At 42.1% G+C, this 22,462-nt stretch overlaps 1 protein-coding gene across 1 annotated transcript in view; it reads left to right on the top strand.

Moving 5' to 3' along the window:
* ADAP1 (ArfGAP with dual PH domains 1) overlaps positions 1–22,462 on the top strand; it is a 173,471-nt gene that overhangs the window by 54,336 nt on the left and 96,673 nt on the right. Inside the window, exon 4 of the mRNA XM_043986858.1 lies at positions 13,823–13,905. Within this exon, the coding sequence (XP_043842793.1) occupies positions 13,823–13,905 (83 nt within the window). The remainder of the gene's footprint in view (positions 1–13,822; positions 13,906–22,462) is intronic.

A 22,462-nucleotide genomic window follows, 5' to 3' on the forward strand; every position in this document is an offset into this window, starting at 1 on the left:
AGCTAGGTGGCACAGTAGATAAAGCACCAATCCTGGAGTGAGGAGTACCTGAGTTCAAATCTAGCCTCAGGCACTTAACACTTACTAGCTGTGTGACCCTGGGCAAGTCACTTAACCCCAATTGCCTCACTAAAAAAAAAAAAAAAAAAAGAGTTAACATGTGTAGATTTGTGGATTATCATAGTAAAGAGCTTATAAGCAATTTTTGGTTCTCTAGCATGGTGTTTGAATTCGGCACCCCCCAGAGTGTCCATGTGGTGACCAGTGAGCTCTCTACAGCAGGCTGTGAACAACCCATTCTCCCAAAGATAGCTTTCAATTCTTAGAGGCTGAGCATACTGACCCATGTTCCATCCATCTTACACCCAATTCATCATTCTTTCCACCACTAAATTTTCATTAAGTAACCCACTCTATAGGCAAATTATAGAAACCTGGTTCCAGTTCTCTGGGAACTGACCTTCTCCTCCTCCTCCTCCTTCTCCTAATAAACTTTATTGATACCTTTTGTATCAATAAGAGGATGCTTGGTATGATGGATTGAAAGCTGTCCTTAAAGCCAAGAGAACTGAGTTCAAATGTGACTTGATATATAGCTGCTGAATGACCCTGGGCAAGTCATTTAACCTCTTGGCTCTAGGACAGCTCTACAATAAAAAAACAGTAATGACAATGATAGCTAACATTTATATAGCACTTATGTGCCAGGCACTGTGCTAAGCACTTTACAAATATTATCTCATTTTATACTCCTAAACAACCCTAGGAGGCAGGGGCTACTATTATCCCCATTTTATAGTTGAGGAAACTGAGGCAAACATAAGTTAAGTGATTTGCACTGTGTCTAAAAGCTAGTAAGTATAAGAGACTGGATTTGAACTCAGTGCTCCCAGACCTCCTCAGTTTACTCTGTACTTGGACCTCCTAGAATCCCAGGATCTCAGAGATGGATGAAACCTTAGATACCCAAGATACCAACCCATATCTCAATTAGTATCTCCTCTAATACACCTCCAAAGTGGTATCATCCATCCTCTGATTGAAGACCACCACTGATGGAGACCTTGTTTTTATACACAAGTCTATTCCATTTCTGGGCAGCTTGAATTATTACGAAGTTTCTCTGTACAGCCAGCTGAAATCTGTCACCCTATAGCTTCTACATACTACTTCTAAGGTTTGGCTTTCAGCCCCAAGTAAAATAAGTCTAATTCCACTTCTGTGTGACAGACCTTTAAATATTTGAAGACCATGATCACTGTCCCTTTAAATCTTTTCTTTTCCAAGTTAAATGTTTCCTCTTATTGGAAATTGAGGACCAGGCCATCAGTTCGGGAATGGCTGGACAAGTTGTGGCATATGATTGTGATAGAATACTAATGTTCTATAAGAAATAATGGGGCATGGGCTGGACTCAGAAAAACCTGGGAATATTTATATAAACTGATGCAAAGTGAAGTGATAAAGTGATGCAAAGTGAACCAGAACACTGTACACAGTAATAGCATTATTGTAACAATAATCAATTGTGAATGGATAAAAGAACCAGCCCTGAATTCAGGAGGACATAAGTTCAAATCTGGTCTCAGACACTTGACACTTACTAGCTGTGTGACTCTGGACAAGTCACTTAACCCTCATTGCCCTGCAAAAAAAAAAAAAAAAAGGAAAAAAGTAATCAATTGTGAAAGATGTAACTACTCTGATCAATACAGTGATCCAAGATAATTCAGAAGGACTCATGATAAAAAGTGCTATCCATCTTTCCAAAGAGAAATGATGAACTCTGAGTGCAAGTTGAAGCATATTTTTTCACTTTATTTTTCTTGCTTTTTTTGCAACATAGCTAACATAGAAATATGTTTTGCATGACTTCACATGTATAATAGGGATTATATTGCTTGCCTTCTCAATGGACAGGGGAGGGAGACCATCTAGAACTGAAAAAAAATTTAAATGGATGTTTAAAAAAATTATCCTATAATGTAGTTGAAGTTTTTGCCATACTGTGTATTCTCCTTTGGATACACTTCTATCTGATAATGTCCTTCCTATGATGGGGAGATGAGTTCTAACCGAGTCAAGATATAGCAAAACTCACCCCTTCCTTCCTTGTTCTAAATGCCAGGGCCTGGTATGGAATGGATGAATGAAGGAATGGGAATGAAGCCTGGGAATTCATTAACTTATTTGTCATGTTGCTGACTCATGGACCTTGCATCTCATTAAAACTCTCTGTTTGTTTCTTTGGTTTACTATTTTCCATACACATTCTCATCTAGCCACACTTCTCCCCATCCTGTCTTTGCACAGTTAACTTTTTTTAAGTATTTATTATAACAAATGCTTATCTTTCTTCTTCTTCTTCTTCTTCTTCTTCTTCTTCTTCTTCTTCTTCTTCTTCTTCTGCAGGGCAATGAGGGTTAAGTGACTTGCCTAGGGTCACACAGCTAGAATATGTCAAGTGTCTGAGGTTGGATTTGAACTCAGGTCCTCCTGAATCCAGGGCCAGTACTTTATCCACTGCATCACCTAGCTGCCCCCACAGTTAACTTTTTGAGCCCAAGGACAGGGTTTTCCATTTATTCCTCTTCAGTTTTATCTTACTAGATTCATGTCATTTGTTCTAGCTTTTTGATAAATTCTCCAGGAGGTTAACTATCCTTCCCAACTTTTTGTCATCAGCAAATTAGATAAATGTGTCATCTATGGGAGCTAGGTGGAGCAGTAGATAGAGCTCTGGGTCTGAAGTCGGGAAGACCTGAGTTCAAATGCAGCCCCCAAAACTAGTAGTAAGCAAGTCAAGTAAGTCACTTAACCTTTCTCTGCCTCTGTTTCCTTGATTGTAAAAGGAGGATAATAATAGTACCTACCTTTCAGGGTTGTTGTGAGCATCAAATGAGATAATATTTGTAAAATGCTTAGTACAGTACCTGGCATACAATAAATGCTTGTTCCCTTTTATCCATGCTTCCATTCAAGTCATTGATTAAAATGTTGAATAGAATGAGCTGAACCCCAATCTATGCCCTCATTGCCTACTATTGAGGCCTTCCTTGATCTCCTGCCTCACCCCTGTGGTTCTGTCTCCATATACCTGGACGCTGGCCACCCTCTGCCTGGCAATTTCTGCCGCTGGCCAAGCCCTGCCTGATTTTCAACACCACTGAACCAGACAAGTCATGTAGATGGGCAGCCTGAGACCTGAACATCATCTCAAGAGGTTCTTGAACAAATGAACAAAAAAATAAAATTGATCCATAGAGTAGAAGTATTATTTATTTTAAAATAAATATAGGTAGACCCAGTCTGTACTCAACCAAAAAAGAGAACCTAGCCTGATTCTTACATGACCCAGATCAAGTCTTGGGACCATCCCCCTTTCACTCCCGGGCAGGGAATGTGTGGGTTGCAGGTTTTTCTCCACGTGTCATTTTTTAAAATTCATTTGTATTTTGAGCTTCACATCTGGGAAAGGAAATAGTTGGTGACTGCTTTTTCTCACTTTTATTATTGGATGGAAACCAACATCTTTGTTCATAGCTTCCTGTGAGATGTAGGGGCGAGGGTAATACATTTTGAAGTCGTTTCCCAAGAGCTGATGAGAGTAGACTCCGTTTTTACAGCTATAAATGAGTAGTTTTTCTCCAAGCCAGAGCACTGGCCTCCCCAAATGAAGCTTTGGCAGCCTCTCTTTGGCACAACGCTACCGAAATTTCTCTATGGCTTTCCTTGGCCTTAGTTCTAAGTGCCTTGCAATTGGGCTGTGGCCTGTCTGCTGTGAAGTTATTCATTGTAACAAGCAGAAAATTTAGAACAGTTGGGGACCTTGGAGAGATCTCCTGGGTATCAGCCTTGGTCACTTTATAGATAAAGAAATGGAGGCCCAAAGACCCCAGGTCTACAGTCACAAGAGTTGGAATTGGAACTCAGGTCCTCCAACTCCACTTCATAGTTCAGATTTAGAATTCTGGGGTTTATGTGATATAATAAGAAAAAAGTGTTGATCTTGAGTTCATGTCCCATCTCTCCGCTGGTCAGGTAATTCACTGGCTCTGAGATTCCGTTTCCTCCTCTGTAAAATTAGATTTTATTATCTCTCTCTTTTTTTTTTTTTTTGCAGGACAGTGAGGGTTAAGTGACTTGCCCAGGGTCACACAGCTAGTAAATGTCAAGTGTCTGAGGCCGGATTTGAACTCAGGTACTCCTAAATCCAGGGTCAGTACTTTATCCACTGCGCCACCTAGCCACCCCCCATCATTATCTTTTAAAGTCTCCTCAAGCTCTATGAGTTTGTTTCAGAGTTTTATATGTATTTCATAATAGCACAGATTTAGAGGTCATTGAGTCCAACCCCTTTATTTTACAGATGACGAAACTGAGACAGAGAGGTTAAGTGATTTGTCCAACATCACACAGCTAATAAGTGCCAAAGTGGAATTTGAACCCAGATCATCTTGGCTTCAAGTCCATTGACCTGTCCACTACATTAAGTTGCCTCCCATTTGATTCTTACAACAATCCTGTGAGGCAGATATTGTTTTTGTTTTTGTTCAGTTGTTTTAGTCTGTCCGACTCTTTGTGACTCCACTTGGGGTTTTCTTGGCAAAGAGACTGGTTTGCCATTTCCTTCTCCAGTTCATTTCACAAAAGAGGAAACTGAGGCACAGAGTGAAGTGCCTTACCCAGAGTCACAAAGCTAATAAATGTTGTGGGGCTAGGTTTGAACTCAGGTCTTCCTGACTCCAGGCTCAGCACTCTATATACTGAGCTACCTAAATAGTGTGAGTGTTATTATACAAATTGTGCAGATGGAGAAACTGATTCTGAAAGGGAAGTAATGTTTACAGGGTCACTTGGATAAAATGAAGGAGCCTTAACTTAATTTAGCAAGCATTGACTCAATAATTTTCAGCCCCATTATTGGCATTAAGAAAGGTGTGAGAGGAGGAAAACTATTCCCTGCTTTCAAGGAAGGTGCTGTCTCTCTGGGGAGACAGGATTCACACACATAGAATAATAAGTCACAATATAAGGTGGCAGAGAAATACTGGAACAAGTGGTAGAGATGATATGTGTACCTGTCATAGAAAAGAGTTCAGGGGGAGCCATATGTGAAGTACTCTTGGGGAGATAGGAAAGTAAACCTGAGTTTATCCAGGAGTAAAACAAAGCTGCTTGCTTGTGAGTATAGTCGGGCAGGAACAGCTGCCTTCCATCTCTAGCTTCAGTCTCCACTGGGTTCAGATTTTCGGAGAGGGGAAGGATTAATTGGCCATGGGAATCCAGTTATATCAACAACAAGGATGCACCTGGTCCTCCAATTCCCCCAACACTGACCTCTTGCTACCTGCCCAGAGCTAGGCTAGGTAATTTGCATGGACCTTTGCTAATAAGATCACACGAAATCAGGAGAGGTTTGCATCAGATTCAAGGAAGAATTGCAAAGTCTGTAGCATAGTGCAGGAGTTCTTCACCTGAGAAATGGATCTGTGGATAGTTTTTTATGAATTTATATGGGGGAAAAAATGACACCTTTACTTTCATTAGCCCCTTGATGAAATTTAGGTTTCAGCACATTGCTTAAGGGGTACATGACTCAAAAAAGGGTTAAGATAGTAGGGGTTTGGGGCAGTTAGGTGGTGCAGTGGATAGAGCACCGGCCCTGGAATCAGGAGGACCTAAGTTCAAATCCAGCCTCAGACGCTTGACACTTACTAGCTGTGTGACCCTGGGCAAATCACTTAACCCCAATTGCCTCACCAAAAAAAAAAAAAAAAAGATAGTAGGGGTTTGGGGCAACTAGGCAGTGCAGTGGATAAAGCACTGGCCCTGGATTCAGGAGGACCTGAATTCAAATTCGGCCTCAGACACTTGACACTAGCTGTGTGACCCTGGGCAAGTCACTTAACCCTCACTGCCCTGCCCCCCTCCAAAAAGATAGTAGGGGTTCTTATCAAGGGAAAGCCCATCAATTGGAGAATGGCTGAACATGTTGTGCTATATGAATGTAATGGAATACTATTGTGTTGTAAGAAATGATGAGCAGGCAGATTTCAGAAAAACCTGGAAAGACTTAAGTGAACTAATGCTGAGTGAAGTGAGCAGAACCAGGAGAACATTCTACACAGTAACAGCAACCTTGTGTGACAGTCAACTGTGATAGACTTGACTCTTCTCCTCAGTGAAATGATCCAAGACAATTCCAAAGAACTCATGATAGAAAATGTTCTCCACAACCAGAAAAAAGAACTGTGGATTCTGAATGCAGATTGAACCATACTGTTTCTACTTTTGGCTTTTTTTTTTCTTTTTTGAGGTTTTTCCCTTGTATTCTGCTTCTTTCACAATATGACTAATGCAGAAATATGTTTAATTTGATTGTGCATATATAACCTATATCAGATTGCGTTCTGTCTTGGGAAGGGGGGAAGGAAGGGAGGGAGAAAAATTTGGAACTAAAAATCTTATGAAAACAAATGTTGACATGTAACTAGAAAATAATAAAATAGTTTTATGATTTAAAAAGTAACCTGAATATTAACAATACAAAAAATATAGTAGGGGTTCTTGTAGGAATAAGAAGTTGAAAGTTCACATGGAATAAAGAGCACTGGATTTGAAGAGGAACAGGGTTTGAATGTTGCTGCCTGAATAAAGTCACTACCCCTCAATGGACCTCAGTTTTTTCATCTGCAGAATGAAGGATTTGGACTAAAAGACTGTTAAAAGTTCTTTCTGGCTTGAAATCTGTGAACCTACTAGAGCACCAAAGATCCTTTCTTGTTCTACAACCAATAATCTTAAAATTATAGGATAGGTAACCAGGACTAAATAAGTGAGTCCCTTTCCCCAGAAACTTTGAAGAAGAGAATACTCAAACTGTTGACCCTGAGTGGTTTAGGCCTGAAGGCAGGGGGCTGCACCAGATGACCTCTTGGGGACCTCTCAGGTTTGCCTGATCCCATTATGGGTCCTGCTGCAGGGAGTAGTGGGGAAGCATTTGTGTCCAAACTAAAGCAAAACAGGGCTGACTGATGTAAGAACCCCCATCACAATTCATCGTATTCCAAGGTCTCTCATCCTGCCAACTCAGGTTTTATAGAGCAGCCTGGGCAGCTGACCTCCCCATGGAAAATGCTAATTGGAGCATCAGAGTCTGTTACTAATGAATATTTATAGGTAGTTTTCAACTCCATCTTCCCTGAACCTAAATAATAGCCCAGGCGTGTCTTGCCCTTGTGCGAATATTTGTGAGCTTTTGTATCACGTGGCTGTCAGAGAAGGTAGATAGATCTGTGCTCAGAAGTGGTGGCTGGGGATTTAAACACAGATTATTTGCTGGGGAATTCTGCATCATACCATCATTATTGTGGGTGCTGTATGAGGGTTGCTTCCATAATTTTTCTCCCTCAAAAGCACTCTCATACATATAATCCAATTGAGTAAATATTTTAAAGCACCTACTATGTGCAAGGGCACCTTGTACTGAAGATATAAAGATAAAAATTACGTGGTCCCTTCCCTTAAGAAGCTAATATTTGAGAGGACTCTCCCAACCCTCCTGTCCCTCTTCATGGAGGTGAGACAACCACAGTATTGTACATTATACAGGTTTTAGGCCTTTTTTGATGTGTTGGTAGGTTGTGCCAATATTTCCTCTTTTTTCCTTCTTTCTTCTTAAAAAGATGTTGTGGGGGCAGCTAGGTGGCGCAGTGGATAAAGCACTGGCCCTGGCTTCAGGAGGGCCTGAGTTCAAATCTGGCCTCAGACACTTGACACTTACTAGTTGTGTGACCCTGGGCAAGTCACTTAACCCTCATTGCCCTGTCAAAAAAAAAAAGAAAGAAAGAAAAAAGATGTTGTTTGGTTGTTTTCAGTCATCTCTGACTCTTCATGACCCCATTTAGGTTTTTCTTGGCAGAGTTACTGGAATGGTTTGCCATTTTCTTCTCTAGCTCTTTTGACAGAAGAAGAAACTGGGGCATACAGGGTTAAGTGACTTGCCCAGGGTCACACACAGCTAGTAAGCACCTGAGGCTGGATTTGAGCTCAGGAAGATGAGTCTTCCTCACTTCAGTTTCAGTGCTCTGTCCATTGCATCACCTAGCTGCCAGCTTAACTTGCCCTTTCCTTTTCTGTCTCATTTTACAGATGAGCAAACGGGGTAAAGTGACTTGTCCAGGGTCACACAGCTAAGAAGTATCTGAGGTTGACTTTGAACTTGGCTCCTGCTGACTCTATCCCCTCCATCCAATGTTCCACCTAGCTGCCCCTCTTAAAAAGATACTATTTTTAATATAAGGGTTACTCTTGGGGAGAGGAAGGGATACAAGAGAAAACTATGATGATTAAAACCACATCAGATATCAATAAAAACTTATTGTTTAAAAAGCTTGCTTTCTATTGGTAGGGTGTGTTGTAAACTCAAATAAGTATGGTACAAGGCATAGTGTGAAAGGCATAAAGGAGAGAGGCAGACAAGGTACTTTAGGGAAATTGGAGATGAGAGAGAACTCTTTCAGTGGGGGAGATGTGGGAAGGAGATGGCACTGAGCCCTGAAGTCAGAGAAAGATTGGGAAGTAGAGCTGAAGAGGAAGTACATTGCAGGCATAGGGGATTAAGCTTGTCAGTGTTTAAAGGTAAGACAGTGGAGCAAGTTCAAGGGAGAACTGGCAGTCCAGTTTGGCTAGAACATAGTGTGTGTGATGGAGAGTAATTTGAATTAAGACTGGGGATGTAAATTGCAGTCAGATTGTAGAGTTAAGTACCCATATAACTCTTGGCCTGAAATGGAAACTTTGAGTTTATGGGAACCAGTTAACACTTTGGGGAGCTTTTAAGTAATCATTGCTCACATTCTGGGTTTCCCCAAGGATCATCAGAATTTACCTCATGTCCAGGCCTCCATAATCAATCTACCAATCAATAAGTAAAGAGAAAAAGGTCTTCAGTTGCATACAAGTACTAGAGTTAAGAAAAGATTGAATTGAGGGCAGCTAGGTGGCGCAGTGGATAAAGCACTGGATTCAGGAGGACCTGAGTTCAAATCCAGTCTCAGACACTTGACACTTACTAGCTGTGTGATCCTGGGCAAGTCACTTAACCCTCATTGCCTTGCAAAAAGAAAAAAAGAAAAGATTGAATTTAGGATAGGTTTTATTTAGCCTGTCAAAAAAAAGAAAAAACAAACCACAAAGGACTTGAGCCCAATCCTATAAACAATCAACTCCCTTTCTTCTGTTAAGCCCCATTTCCCTAAGGAACCTTATGCAATTGCTACACCTTCCCTCCTCCTTCCCACTCCACCCTCCCCTTCAAGAGCAAAGAATATGAAGTTGCTAAAGAATCTACCTCCTAACCCCTCCCCCCCCCAAAACCAAACAAATAGAAAAAAGCGGCAGCTAGGTGGCATAGTGGATAAAGCACCAGCCCTGGATTCAGGAGGGCCTGAGTTCAAATGTGACCTCAGACACTTGACACTAGCTGTGTGACCCTGGGCAAGTCACTTAACCCTCATTGCCCCGCCAAAAAAAAAAAAAAAAAAGAATCTACCTCCTTCCTTGGACCTTCATAGTCGCCATAACTCACAGTACTAATGAAGACTTATTTCTCCATGATGTGGTTCCGCCCACAACCGTTCCTTTGCTTTGACTCCCATATCTGGAGCCGTGCATGTGAGTGGGCATCCTCTCTAGAGAACTGAATCCAAGTCTCAGTGCCACCCTTCACTCTTTGTATCTCTCTCTATTGCCCCTGTTCTCTGTGTCTCTCTATTCTCCTTTTAAGATGCAAACCACTAGGGAATAGCCAAGATGTTCATGAATTGGCCAGTCCCAATATGTTGTTAAAAGGGCAAAGGGAGCCTCCTGGCCCAGGACAGGTCATGCCTTATGAATGAGAAAGGGAATTTAACAGATATGAGGGAGATTCAGGAGGGCCTTACCAGGCTTCTCCTCGACTACCATCTGCCTCAGTGCAATGCACACATTTCCCATTTGACCTTTAAAACAACCCTGGGAGAAAAGCAGGGCAAGTGGTCTGATACAGTGGAAAGAGCCTGGAATTTGGAGTAAGGAGACCCGAGTTTGAATGCTGTCTGTGCCTTTAACTAACTCTTTGATCATGAACAAGTAAGTTCCTTTACCTGGGACTCAATTTTATCATTAAAATGGGAATAATATCTGTAGTTCCTCCCTCAGGTTTGTTGTGAGCCTTTAAGTATTATAGATATGTAAATTGTCATTATCATCCCCACTTTAGAGATGAGGAAACTGAGGTCTGAGGGATTAAATGGCTTGGCCAAAGTCATGCAGCAAGTTAGTGACAGTCAGTACTCCTAACTCCCAAATTATTGTTCTTCCCATTACATCTACATTTCTTTTCACTGCCCTGCAAGTGAGAATTATTTCAAGTGTTTTCCACAAGATTTCCTGTAGCTATTATGTTGTGATAATCAGTGGCCACCCTCTTCATTCAGCTACCATCCCCTCCGAACCCCAAAGAACATTTGCCAGAGCCTCATGCCCTTTGCTGCCCATCAGAGAGAACATTGTTCTTATCTCTCAAGGAAGAGAGATAGATGGCCGCTTTTGGAAGGTAGCTTCCTGTTCTTTCTACATTCTTTGTAACTGTTGAATCCAAGAGTTGGATGGGATAGCAGCTATTGATTCAGCCCTTATCTGCTCTCAGGATTTTGTGTTTCCTTGTGGTGTGTCATACAACACACCAAAAAAATTATTTTTAATTTGCTTTAATCTGACAAAAACACCACCACCATATGGCGCTTTAGGGGGATGTATGGGTGTTATGAAATCAAACTAACAAGAGGGTAGAGCAGCGAGGCGGCACCATAGTGCACAGAGTGCTGGGCCTGGAGTCAAGAAGACTCATCTTCTTGAGTTCAAATCCAGCCTCAGACACTTACTAACTGTGTGACTCTGGGCAAGTCACTTAACCCTGTTTGCCTCAATTTCTTCCTCTGTAAAATGACTTAGAGAGGAAAATGGCAAACCACTCTAGTATCTCTGCCAAGAAAACCCTAAATGGGGTCATGAATGAAAATTACTAAGCAACATCAAAATAAAAGAGTCTTGCCACTCGAGAAACACTGGGCCTCCATAAATCATGTGCGCTAGATAGTCGTTGGATCTGTTTTCAGTCTTCCCTTAGCACCCTGTCCCCATGTGAGATTATCTTTACAACTAGGAACTAGAAGTTCTTCTGAGAATCTAACTTCAATCCTTTATTTTGTAGCACATCCAATTCTTCATTCCATAAGTATTCAATAGGATAAAAAGAAGAAGAAAAAGCTCTGTGAGCTAGACTGATCATGGAAGTCTTCCTGGTAAGGGTGAGCTTTGAGGTAGACTTTGAAGAAGAAAGAATCAGAAGGTGGATACATGGGGAGAGTAGGTCAGTCTTTTTCATTCCCCTGGGAAGATGCCTAGAATCATAGAAAATCAGGTCTCTAACACCAGAGTTCCCAACCATTTTTGGTCCCTGTATCCCCTGACTTTCAGCAAACCTTCCCATACTCCCTCTTCAGTATGAAAGGAAATAAATGATAGCATTTACCATGCATATGGCCATAAAAATAAAATAAGGAGATTAATTTCAAAGGATAATATATTCATTTACTTTTCTTAAAAATAGAACACTAGACTTGGAATCAGGAGACTTAAAATCAAATCCTCTCAGACACTTACTTGCTGTGTGACTCTGAGCAAGTCACCTAACCTCTATCTGCCTCAGTTTCCTCATCTGTAAAATGAAGGGGTTGAACCTGATGGGTTCCACAATCACTTCCAGGTCTAAATACACAAATTATGAAACATAACCAAATAGTCCTCTATCCTTTTCACAAGCATCTCATTCCTCTGGGAGTACATGTACCCCCCCACACACTTTGGGCACCCTTGATCTAACTCAACCCCTTCTTTCAAAAGGTAGAGAAATTGAGTTATCACCCTTCTCATCGTAACGCTTTGTACATCTACCCTTTATATGTCTTATCCTCTCTGGATCAAAAGGACATAGGTTATTTAATGTTCCCTGGTAAATCTTGCCTCCCATACTATTCATCATTTCCCTTTTTGTTTCTTTGGGCCTTTGTCCAAACTTTCTCAACATCCCTCTTAAAATGGCCTAAGGGATGCTGTACATGGAGGCAGATAATCTACCTACTGTGAAAGTTGGCAGGGAGAAAAGCCTGAAATCCACTGGGAATTCCCTCCATTATCGAGGCAGCAAAAAGCACATTGGGGTCCTTGGATTTCCTTCTCGTATAAGCTAGTGCTGGGGAAAGCTTTTTCTCCAGAGGCTTTAGCCACAGTCAGAAATGACCGGAGGTATGGTGCTCATTCCCAGACCTGGAGTATGCTCAGGGAACCACTTGGTGAAAGCTCATTTCCTCCTGCAGCAATTTAAGATGACTCACCATATAATCAGAATGAGGGAAGGAAACAGAGTAGGCTCATGTCTGAGCTCTGATGCCCATGCCATAGCCTTCCTTTCATATGCCTAGATTCCAGGTCATAAGGATGATAGGAGCATCAATGCACTGCTTAAAAAATAAATGCTGGGGCAGCTAGGTGGCACAGTGGATAGAGCACCAATCCTGGTTTCAGGAGGACCTGAGTTCAAATCTGGCCTTAAACATTTAACACTTACTAGTTGTGTGACCCTAGGCAAGTCACTTAACCCCAATTGCCTCACCAAAATTAATTAATTAATTAGTAAATGAATAAATAAATAAATAAATGCTTGTTGAATTGACTTAGATGAATCCTCTGTCTTGATATGAGGAAGAGTACTGACCTGGAGTCAAGAAAGACCTGGGTTCAAATTCTGCCTCTGACATTTACTAGTTCTGTGGCGAAGGGCAAGTGATTAAACTTCCCCAGATCTCAGTGTCCTTGTTTGTAAGTAAAATGATGGGCTTAGATGCCTTCAAGGTTCTTTCTAGCCCTAGTTCTACAACCAGTGTTCCCATAATTGTAGGAAGATTTATGGGAGGATATACTTAAGAACTGCACAGGATATGGAAAAAAGGATGGGGTGCCATCTGCATCTCATTGGAAGGAATATTATTATGGAACATCTCATAGATCCATTGGAGTATGGATGGTGTAGGTTGGGATGGGCAGAAAAGAGTTGAGGGCCGATCTAACCCTTACTATCCTCTGCCAGCTCTTCAAAGATCATAAACATCTCATCTCCATGTATTACTGTCTTAAAAATTACCGCTCCAGGCATTCAAGTGAGATAGCTGCTCATAAGTCTGGGGGCGGGGGGAAGGGCAAAAATCAGTTAACATGCAAAATCCTGGGCTTGCCCAAACTCTGCCTTTGTTTCAACTGCTGACTTGGTCATACCAGGGACTCTCTCCCCCTTCTCAGCGTCCATTCCCCTCTGCTTAATAATTGTACATTCAGAGGATGGGGGCTGTGTCATTTTGAGCCTAATTGTTTAGAATAAAAAAATATTTACATTGGGAAACTCTAAACACAGCCGGGGGCAGTTTGCACAGAGTAACTAACTCCTCTGCCGAGTGTACTCTGGGAGTGGATGAGGTTGTTAAAATGAATTTTGATGACGGCTCCTTTTTTTCCATATGGTTTTTACAGTGATTGGTTTTGTTGGTACTCAAAAGGCAACATCTCCAAGTCTTTTTAGGTCAGGGGACTTCCTGAGAGTCACTGACCTGTAAATTCATTTTCCAGGAACTTGTGCACTCAGCTGCCATCTTCCTTGTCGAGTTAATGATCACAGAGCTTTCCTTTCAGCACCCAGACCTTGCCTCTTCTCTGTGTCTTTCAGACTCCTCAGAGAACAGTGGATCCGAGCCAAGTATGAAAGGAAGGAATTCATTTATGCGGAGAAGCAAGAGCCCTATTCTGCAGGTAAGGAATGGAGTTCTCAACTGCAAATAATCCCTTTGGCTGGCAGGATATTCTGCTGCCCAGGGGCTCCCCTCACCTTGCTGCAATGGGTTAGATAAGGAGGGGAAATGTCATCATATGGTTTTGTGTTCCAGTCTCCCTCTCTGCTGTCCTCCCCCTTTGAAAGGTATGTCTCTTTTTATGGTTTTGTATTATAAAGTCACTTAATTGGTTTGACATTGGAGTCATCTGGCCGCCTTTTGCTTTCTGATTGGGAAACCTGGGTTGCTACCTGTGTTCAGAGCCCTAGCTGGCTATCTGAAGCCTGCATTGCTGTGGATTATATGTTTTGGTCATTGACGAAGTGGCAGGTTCCTGGCTCTACTACCCTTTCTCTTCTGGTCACTATTTGTCTTGAGCCAGCTTCATTTCCTTTTTTATGAAAGACTAAGAGAGATCACCAGCCCTTAGGATGTTCAGAATTTTTCATCTCCTTGGCCTCCCCTAAACTTCACCTCTTGCCCCTTGTTATATATTTGCCCTTACAGGTATAAGTGGTTGCTGTTTAAGTCAAGGGATATTCTGGGGTCAGATCTAAGGCTCAGAAGATGCTCAGTAACCATCTGGTCTGACACCCGCACTTTACAGATGAGGAAACTGAGGCCTAGGGAGGTTAAATGATTTATCCAAGGTCACACAGTCACATAGCTGGTAAACCTCAGGTGAGGGATTTGAATCCTGGTCTTCTGACTCTGATGTTGGGAAAGACTGATGGCCAGAGGTAAGGGGGGATGGCAGAGGCTAAGATGGAAAGAGAGTGTCATGAAAACAAGGAGCATGAACTTGGACAGACCTCAAGAGGTAGTGGGAAATAGAAGGGCCTGGAGTGCTGTGGTCCATGCAGTCACAAAAAGTTGGATATGACTCAACAACAACAAACAACAACTTCTGACTTTAGAGATTTAGGCTCTTTTCAATGCACTCTGAGACCTCTTAATGCTGTATCATCCTCATGTGGGTTGGCCCTGGTTGTTTTGGTCCTGGCTTTATATTCATGTTTCATGACCAAGATGCACCCAGACATCATGGCAGCCTATACCATGGCTAGAGAAACAGACTAGAGATCAGGAGATCTGACTTCTAGTCCTGAAAGTGTCATTCTTGGACATTACTCCAAACTGTGTGTGGGCTTTAGTTTCTTCCACTCTAAAATGAGTAGATTGGATGAGAGGATATCCGAAGTCCTTTTAGGTGAAGGAAAATTCTGAGATCATAGGTCTAGATGCTTTAAGCCATCTAGTCTGATGAGGAGGAAACTGAAGTGCAGGTTCTAGTACTTAGACCTTCTGATCCTTCCCTGTAAAGTCAGAATCAGGTTTACTTTCAACCTCTTACTAGCCAAGGGGAGAATTTTGTTAGCTGGGCCCTCCCCACCTACCCTTATTTCTATGTGTTAGTAGCAGAGGAAACAGTTTTTGGCATGTTGTTCTCCCCTGTTAAAGTGTGAGCTCCTTCAGAGAAGGAACTGGGTTTATTTGGGGGGGGGGGTTGCTTTTCTTTGTATCCCTAGTTCTTAGCACAGTGCTTGGTACACAGTAAGCATTTAATATGTGCTTGTTGTCTGACCGACTCTTCTATTGTAAATATATATTCTTAGGGATAGTAACCCCTTAAGCATCATTGGGCTCACAGACATTTCAGCAACATCTAGGTAGATGCGTCCACCCTAACCCTCATTAAGTAAGTCTTGTAGAATGACTTGGAATCTTACCCATCTGATATGAATTATTGATGAGCTTCCTTTTCACAAAAGTTCATGTCCCAGAGCAGTGCGTGATGATTTCAAAGAGATTGTGCATTAAGGCAAGGTGCTTGAACCTCAGGGCCAGACCCTACCCAGGGGGGAGTCAGTTGATGACAAGAGTTTAACAAGCCTTTCCCCTGCCCTTTGGGAGAGATGTCATATGCCTTATGGTCCATGGAAAACAAGCAGTGCTGCTTAGGATGCTAATTGGCCTGAAGTTTGTACAAGATGATCCTGTAGGATGTAGTGGCCATGGCCACCATATATATATATATATATATATATATATATATATATATATATATATACACATATATATAGCTATATTCATGCTCTCGATTGCCTGTAGAAGCATATTCTACCAAGGAAACTTAGTTTCTCATTTCTCTCAGGAAACTCTGAGACTAGAAGGTACAGATGACTTGCCATTTGCATTTGAAAGGACTGGTCCCACACCTGGAGCTCTCTTTCCCAAAGGGATCACAGCCCAGATGTAAAACAAAACAAAACAAAAGCATCTTTTGCTCAGAAGTCTTTATGGAGGTATAGTTTCCCTATAATAACCAACCCTTAAGGTGGATGTGTTTTGAAGCCCATGTCAATGGGAAGGGGAGACATGCACATTTTTTCAGAGGGATGGCATCTTAGGCTCTTGCAGACATTCAGCTTGCAAAGGAATCATTCGACAAACCCAAGTTGTCCAAAAGTCTTAGTGCAGCAAAGCACAGCTTAAAGTTTTAAGCTTTTTACGGCACTAAGACTTTTGAGACTTGTTGTCTTGTTGGTATCATGCAAAGTCCAGTATTCTTTTTTTTTTGGTGGGGCAATGAGGATTAAGTGACTTGCTCAGGGTCACATAGCTAGTATCAAGTGTCTAAGGCTGGATTTGAACTCAGGTCCTCCTGAATCTAGGGCAGGTGCTTTATCCACTGCACCACCTAGCCGTGTTCTTGTAGCCTGGTCACTGTGCTTCCACCAAGTATATCCACTGATACCTGAGTGTGAGAGAACTAACAAGACTGTGCCGTGCCACTACCCAGAATAGACCACTGGGCATGTCCTCTCTGTTCCTTCACTATGTTTTTCTGCTGCTGCCAGTTGTTTGTTCTCCCGTAATCTGAACCTCTCACCTTTCCTCGAGGCCTCTGAGCAGTATGTATGAGGGCAGTGGGGCAAGGAACCATGGAAGGGTGGGTGAAATATCTCATGGTTGACATGGGTACTGGCCCTGCTTCATTATTGCTATGCTGTTATATTAATAGCTCCCAGAACATTTGTAGTATCATGATGGATGCTTAATAAATGTTATCGATTGACTAAATGGCTCTGGGAAAACCTAATCTTTGGGGTAAAACAACATTTGAGGAGCAATGTTTTCCAAAAGAAACAGTGTTGAAGGAATGATGTTACAGTGGGATTCTATGGCTTTTGTGGATGCTTGATACCCAAAGCCCACTGTGGTGTGGCCTCTATTCTCCATCCTCATTTGGCAAGTGGGGAAACTCAGGCTTACAGGGTCTGAGTGATCTAGGATTGACAGCTGAGATTTCAGTGATCACCCACTCCAACCCCCTTATGTTATAGATCAGGAAACTGGAACCCAGAAAGTATCAGAATCTTAAAGTCAAGCAGGGAGTAAGCAGCAGGAATGAGATTCAAATCTAGCTCCTCTGACTCTTAGTTCAGTGATCTTCCCATCATAGTCACACTACTTCTTTTTTTTTTTTCCACACTACTTCTTAGTACAACAAGGATGACCAGTGAGGGGCAAGGAGGCCTCTAACCTAACTCACCCCAACCTGTATACCAGAAGTGGGGAAATTTGAACCAACCTGGCAGGATTCTAAGCTTGGCTAGAAATTCCCTGTGTTCTCCCATGCAGAAGTTTGTTCAGTCATTTTTCAGTCATGTCCTACTCTTCATGATCCCATTTGGCATTTTCTTGGAAAAGATACTGGAATGGTTTGCCATTCCCTTCTCCAGCTCATTTTACAGATGAGGAAAACAGGACAAACAGGGTAAAGTGACTTGCCCAGAGTAACACAGCCTAGGAAGTGTCTGAGGCAGGATTTGAATTCAGGTCTTCCTGACTCCTGGCCCTGGTACTGCACCACTTAGCAGCCCTACACGCAGAAGAGCCTGGTGCCTATTCAAGGTCTGCCTGCCCCTTCAGTACCCCAAGAGCTGCCAGATATGGCTAATTTTTTGGCCTTCAAATCACATCAGACTCCTCCAGCAGACCTACTCCTTTTCAGAGGGCTTGATCTTGACTTGGAGGAGCCAGATTCTGTTCTGAGCAGAGAGAAGATGAATTAAAATGATGGCAAAGTGCCTCAGTGATTGACCGTTGATCCTACATAATACCTTGATCCCTCCCAAGCTGGTGCAACATTAAAAGATGAATAATGGGGTTACCACCATACAAATTCAGTAGCACACAAAAATACCAGTGCCTCAGTAATTCAGGTAACTGGGAGGTGCTCTGCCAGCATGTTTATCACTCGGACCTCAGATGAAGCCATCTTGGCAACAGGGTTTTAATTTTTTCCCTCTTCTCAGCACTCATCTTCTCCCCTTCCCCTGGCCCTACAATCAGGATGTATCTTTTAAATTAAATTAACATCCATCTACAGCCACTATTTCCTCTGGATTGTTTTTTTTTTTTAAATGTTCCTTAATGAATCAGGAGCAGTATGGTTGCGTTGTTGGTCAAAACACAGATAATTTCCAGCCATGAAAAGATTTTTAATCAGTTGCTGAAAGATCAGATTTCTAAGGATGTTTTTTCTCTGAAGAGCTGTGGTGGATGGGTGGTCAGTCAACTGCATTAGCTTGCTTGGAGAGCAAGGGAAGTTAGACCTCAGAACTAACTCCCTTTGTCTTTTTTTGGAGATAGGGACTGGGCCTGTGATTTCATTGACGAAGGGGATTCCCAAGTGAGGAACTGCCTGTACCAATACAGGTTGGCACCTTCTCTGCCAAGCTTTAGAGTGTTGCCTAGAACACTTTAAGGTCATGGCTTATCCAGGTTCTGTTCTGCTGTTTAGTTGTGTCCAACTCTCTGTGACCCCATTTGCGGTTTCTTGACAAAGATACTGGAGAGGTTTTGCCATTTCCTTCTCCAACTCATTTGACAGATGAGGAAACTGAGGCAAAGAGAGTTAACTGACTTGCCAAGGTCATATAGCTAGTAAGTGCCTGAGGCTGGATTTGAACTCAGGAAGACTAGTCTTCCTGATTCCAGGTCCAGTACTCTATCCACTGCACTATCTAGGATCACACAGCTAATATTAGTCAGAGGTGAGACTTGAACCTAGGTCTTCCTGGCTGTACAGTCAGCTCTCTGTCCACTATACCACGATGCCTTTCATTTGTTCTTTTAATCTGGAAAATTCTAGGTGTTTAGCAGGGAGATTTGATTTTTTTCTGATTTTTTTCCCCCACCTCATTCTCCCAAGAAATTCCGCTGGAGACTGTAGGTGGTTGTGATTGTCACTATATCTGCACATTCCTGGGTTGTGTTATATTAACCAATGTTTAGTATAGTGCTAGGCATTTAATAGGCACTTGATAAATACTTGGAAGCTAGGTGACACAGTGTACAGAGTCCTGGACCTAGAATCAGGAAGACCTGAGTTCAAATCCAATCTCAGACACTTCCTAGCTATGTGATCCTAGGTAAGTCATTTAACCCTGTTTCAGTTTCCTCATCTGTCAAATGAGCTGGAAAAAGAAATGGCAAACCACTCCAGTATCTTTGCCCAAAAAAAAACCCAAATGGAGTCACAAAGAGTCAGACACAACTGAAGTGACTAAACAAAAATAAATACTTGCTTGCTTGACTTATTTTTCTTCGAGCTTTTAAGAATCATGAGGTTTTGGAGCAAGAAAAACCCTTAGAAAATAGCTAGTCTTGTTAAAAATTAAGAAGCAGGGGCAGCTAGGTGGTACAGTGGATAGAGCACCGGCCCTGCATTCGGGAGGACCTGAGTTCAAATCCGGACTCAGACAGTTAACACTTACTGTGTGACCCTGGGCAAGTCACTTAACCCCAATTGCCCCGCAAAAAAAAAAAAATTAAGAAGCATTTATTTTCTTTCCCTTCTAGCTCCCCCTCCCCAAATCAAAATCCTTGTAGCAAATATGCATCATTAAGCAAAATAAATTCCCATGTTGGTAATGTCCCAAAATGTACATATCATTCTATATCCAGAGTTTCTCAGTTCTTTATTAGGAGGTAGGTATCACCTTCTTCATGGGTCCTTTGGAATTGTACTTGGTCATTACAGTGATCAGTTGTTAAGTCTTTTGAAGATGATTTTTTTTATAATGCTGTTATTATATAAATAAATCCCTTGGGTCTTCTCACATTATTCCACATCACTTTTTTTTTCTTTTTTCTTTTTTTTTCGCAGGGCAGTGAGGGTTAAATGACATGCCCAGGGTCACAGAGCTAGTAAGTGTCAAGTGTCTGAGCCTGGATTTGAACTCAGGTCCTCTTGAATCTAAGGCTGGTACTTTATCCACTGCACCACCTAGCTGCCCCCACATCATTTCTTACAAGTCTTCCCAGGTTTCTGCAAAACTCTCCCTTTCACATGGGTCATTTTCCTCTCTCTCTGTACCTGTCTCTGTCTCTCTGCCTCTGTCTCTCTTTCTCTTTCTCTCTCTCTGTCTCTCCTCCCTCTCTTTGTGTCTGTCTCTCTTCTTCCCTCTTCTCTGTGTCTCTCCTTCCCTTCATCTCTCTCTTCCTCGCTATCTCCTTCCCTTTTTCCTTCCTTCTCCCTCCTTCTCTCTCTTCTTCTCCCTCCCTCTCCTTCTTCCTCTCCCTTTCTCTTTCTCTTCTTTTTTTTATGGGGCAATGAGGGTTAAGTGACTTGCCCCAAGGTCACAAGCTAGCAAGTGTCAAGTGTCTGAGGCTGGATTTGAACTCTGGTCCTCCTGAATCCAGGGCTGGTGCTTTATCCACTGCACCACCTAGCTGCCCTCCCTTTCTCTTTAGGAGTATAGGCCTCATAGTGGTATAGCTGAGTCAAAAAGCATATACATATATACACACATGCATTCGTACATACATACACATATATACACACATATACATACACATATATGTATGGTGGTATGTATGTATATAGATAGATAGATATAGTTGCAAATCATTTTCAGAATGACTAGACCAAGAATTCATAGCTCTATCAACAAGACATTTCCCATGGCCCCTCCACCATTTGTCATTTTTCCCTTTTTGTCAGTTTGGCTGATCTGATAGAGACAAGGAATCTTAGTTGGAAAAAACTGAGGCCCAGGGATGGAAATCACTTAACCATGAGTCACAAAGATGAGGTGGCAGAACTGAGACTAGAACCCAAGTCTTGAGTCAACAAATTTAAACATTTAATAAGCACCAGTTATATGCAGGGCAGCATGCTGGTGCTAGCCTCCAGATTTCTAGCTCCCTTATCTCTTCTGTCCCAGATTTCTTCTTGTTGTCTATTGGTCATTTTTATGTTGGATGGTGTTTGTGCCTCTTTGAATATTTAAGCTAAAAATTAAGGTTCCCATGTGCTAAGCAGGATTAGTCGCCCACAAAACATGATGTCACAAGGTTCTGGAAAGTCCCCTTCCCAAAAGAAATCCCCTGCCCCCTCCCTCTAAATTCCTGCTATTATCTGAACTCCTTGAGAGCAGAGAGTTTTTTCTATGTACCCCACAGGGCCTGGCGCAGAATGAGTGCTAATCAATTAATGCTTATTGATTGATTGACCACATCATTCCTTTGAGTTTAACATTGACTTTTCCTTAGGAAGTCCTCTTTTTAAGTCCTTGACCTATTGATAGAATGTGAGCTTCCTGAGGGGCAAGGACCATGGGGTGTTTTTTTTAACTTGCTTTGTGCTTAACACAGTGTCTGGAACTCAGAAAGTAACTTAATAAATGCTTAACTGACTGATTGTCAGCCATTGATGTCTTTAGTATGACCATAACCAATCAGTGCTGCTTCCTGAAAAGTTGGAAAGAGTTCCAGCCCTTTGGAGGAGGCGGGGGAGGAAAGAAATATTCTAAAAGGGGGAAAAGGATATAGATTGCAGAGATTTGAAGGCTCTGAAGATATTTTTGCCAAACTGACAGTTTTGCTTAAGATCAGATCCAACTTTGAACACTGAAAGTTTCTGGATGTCATCCATGATTTTGGCAAACTTATTAATATGTTTGGGGCAGCTAGGTGACACGGTGGGTAGAGCCCTGGGCCTGGGAGTCAGGAAGACCTGAGTTCAAATTCAGCCTCGGATATTTACTAGCTGGGTGACCCTGGGCAAATCACTTAAGCCTGTTTGCCTCAGTTTCCTCATTTGCAAAATGAGCTGAGAAGGAAATGGCAAACCACTCCAGTATCTCTGCCAAGAAATTCCAAAAGGGGTCATCAAGAGCTGTACACGACTGCAACAATTCAATAATGACAACTAATTTATTGGAATAATACAGGCTTGTAATTAAGCCCCAAACATGTGCTAGCCCAAAGAAACTCTCCTGCCACCCCCCTCCCTTTCCTAGGAACCACATATGCAGTAAAGGCAAGACCAACATTCTCTGCCAGTTATTACAATGCAGAAGATGTCTTTTGGCTTGTCAGAAACCTTAATATTATTAAGAAAGAATCAATACTTTTTTTGTTTGTTTTAGTGAGGCAATTGGGGTTAAGTAACTTGCCCAAGGTCACACAGCTAGTAAGTGTCAAGTATCTGAGGTCGGATTTGAACTCAGGTCCTCCTGACT

Source organism: Dromiciops gliroides, chromosome 1 (genome assembly GCF_019393635.1).
Source record: "Dromiciops gliroides isolate mDroGli1 chromosome 1, mDroGli1.pri, whole genome shotgun sequence".
Taxonomy (NCBI): Eukaryota; Metazoa; Chordata; class Mammalia; order Microbiotheria; family Microbiotheriidae; genus Dromiciops; species Dromiciops gliroides.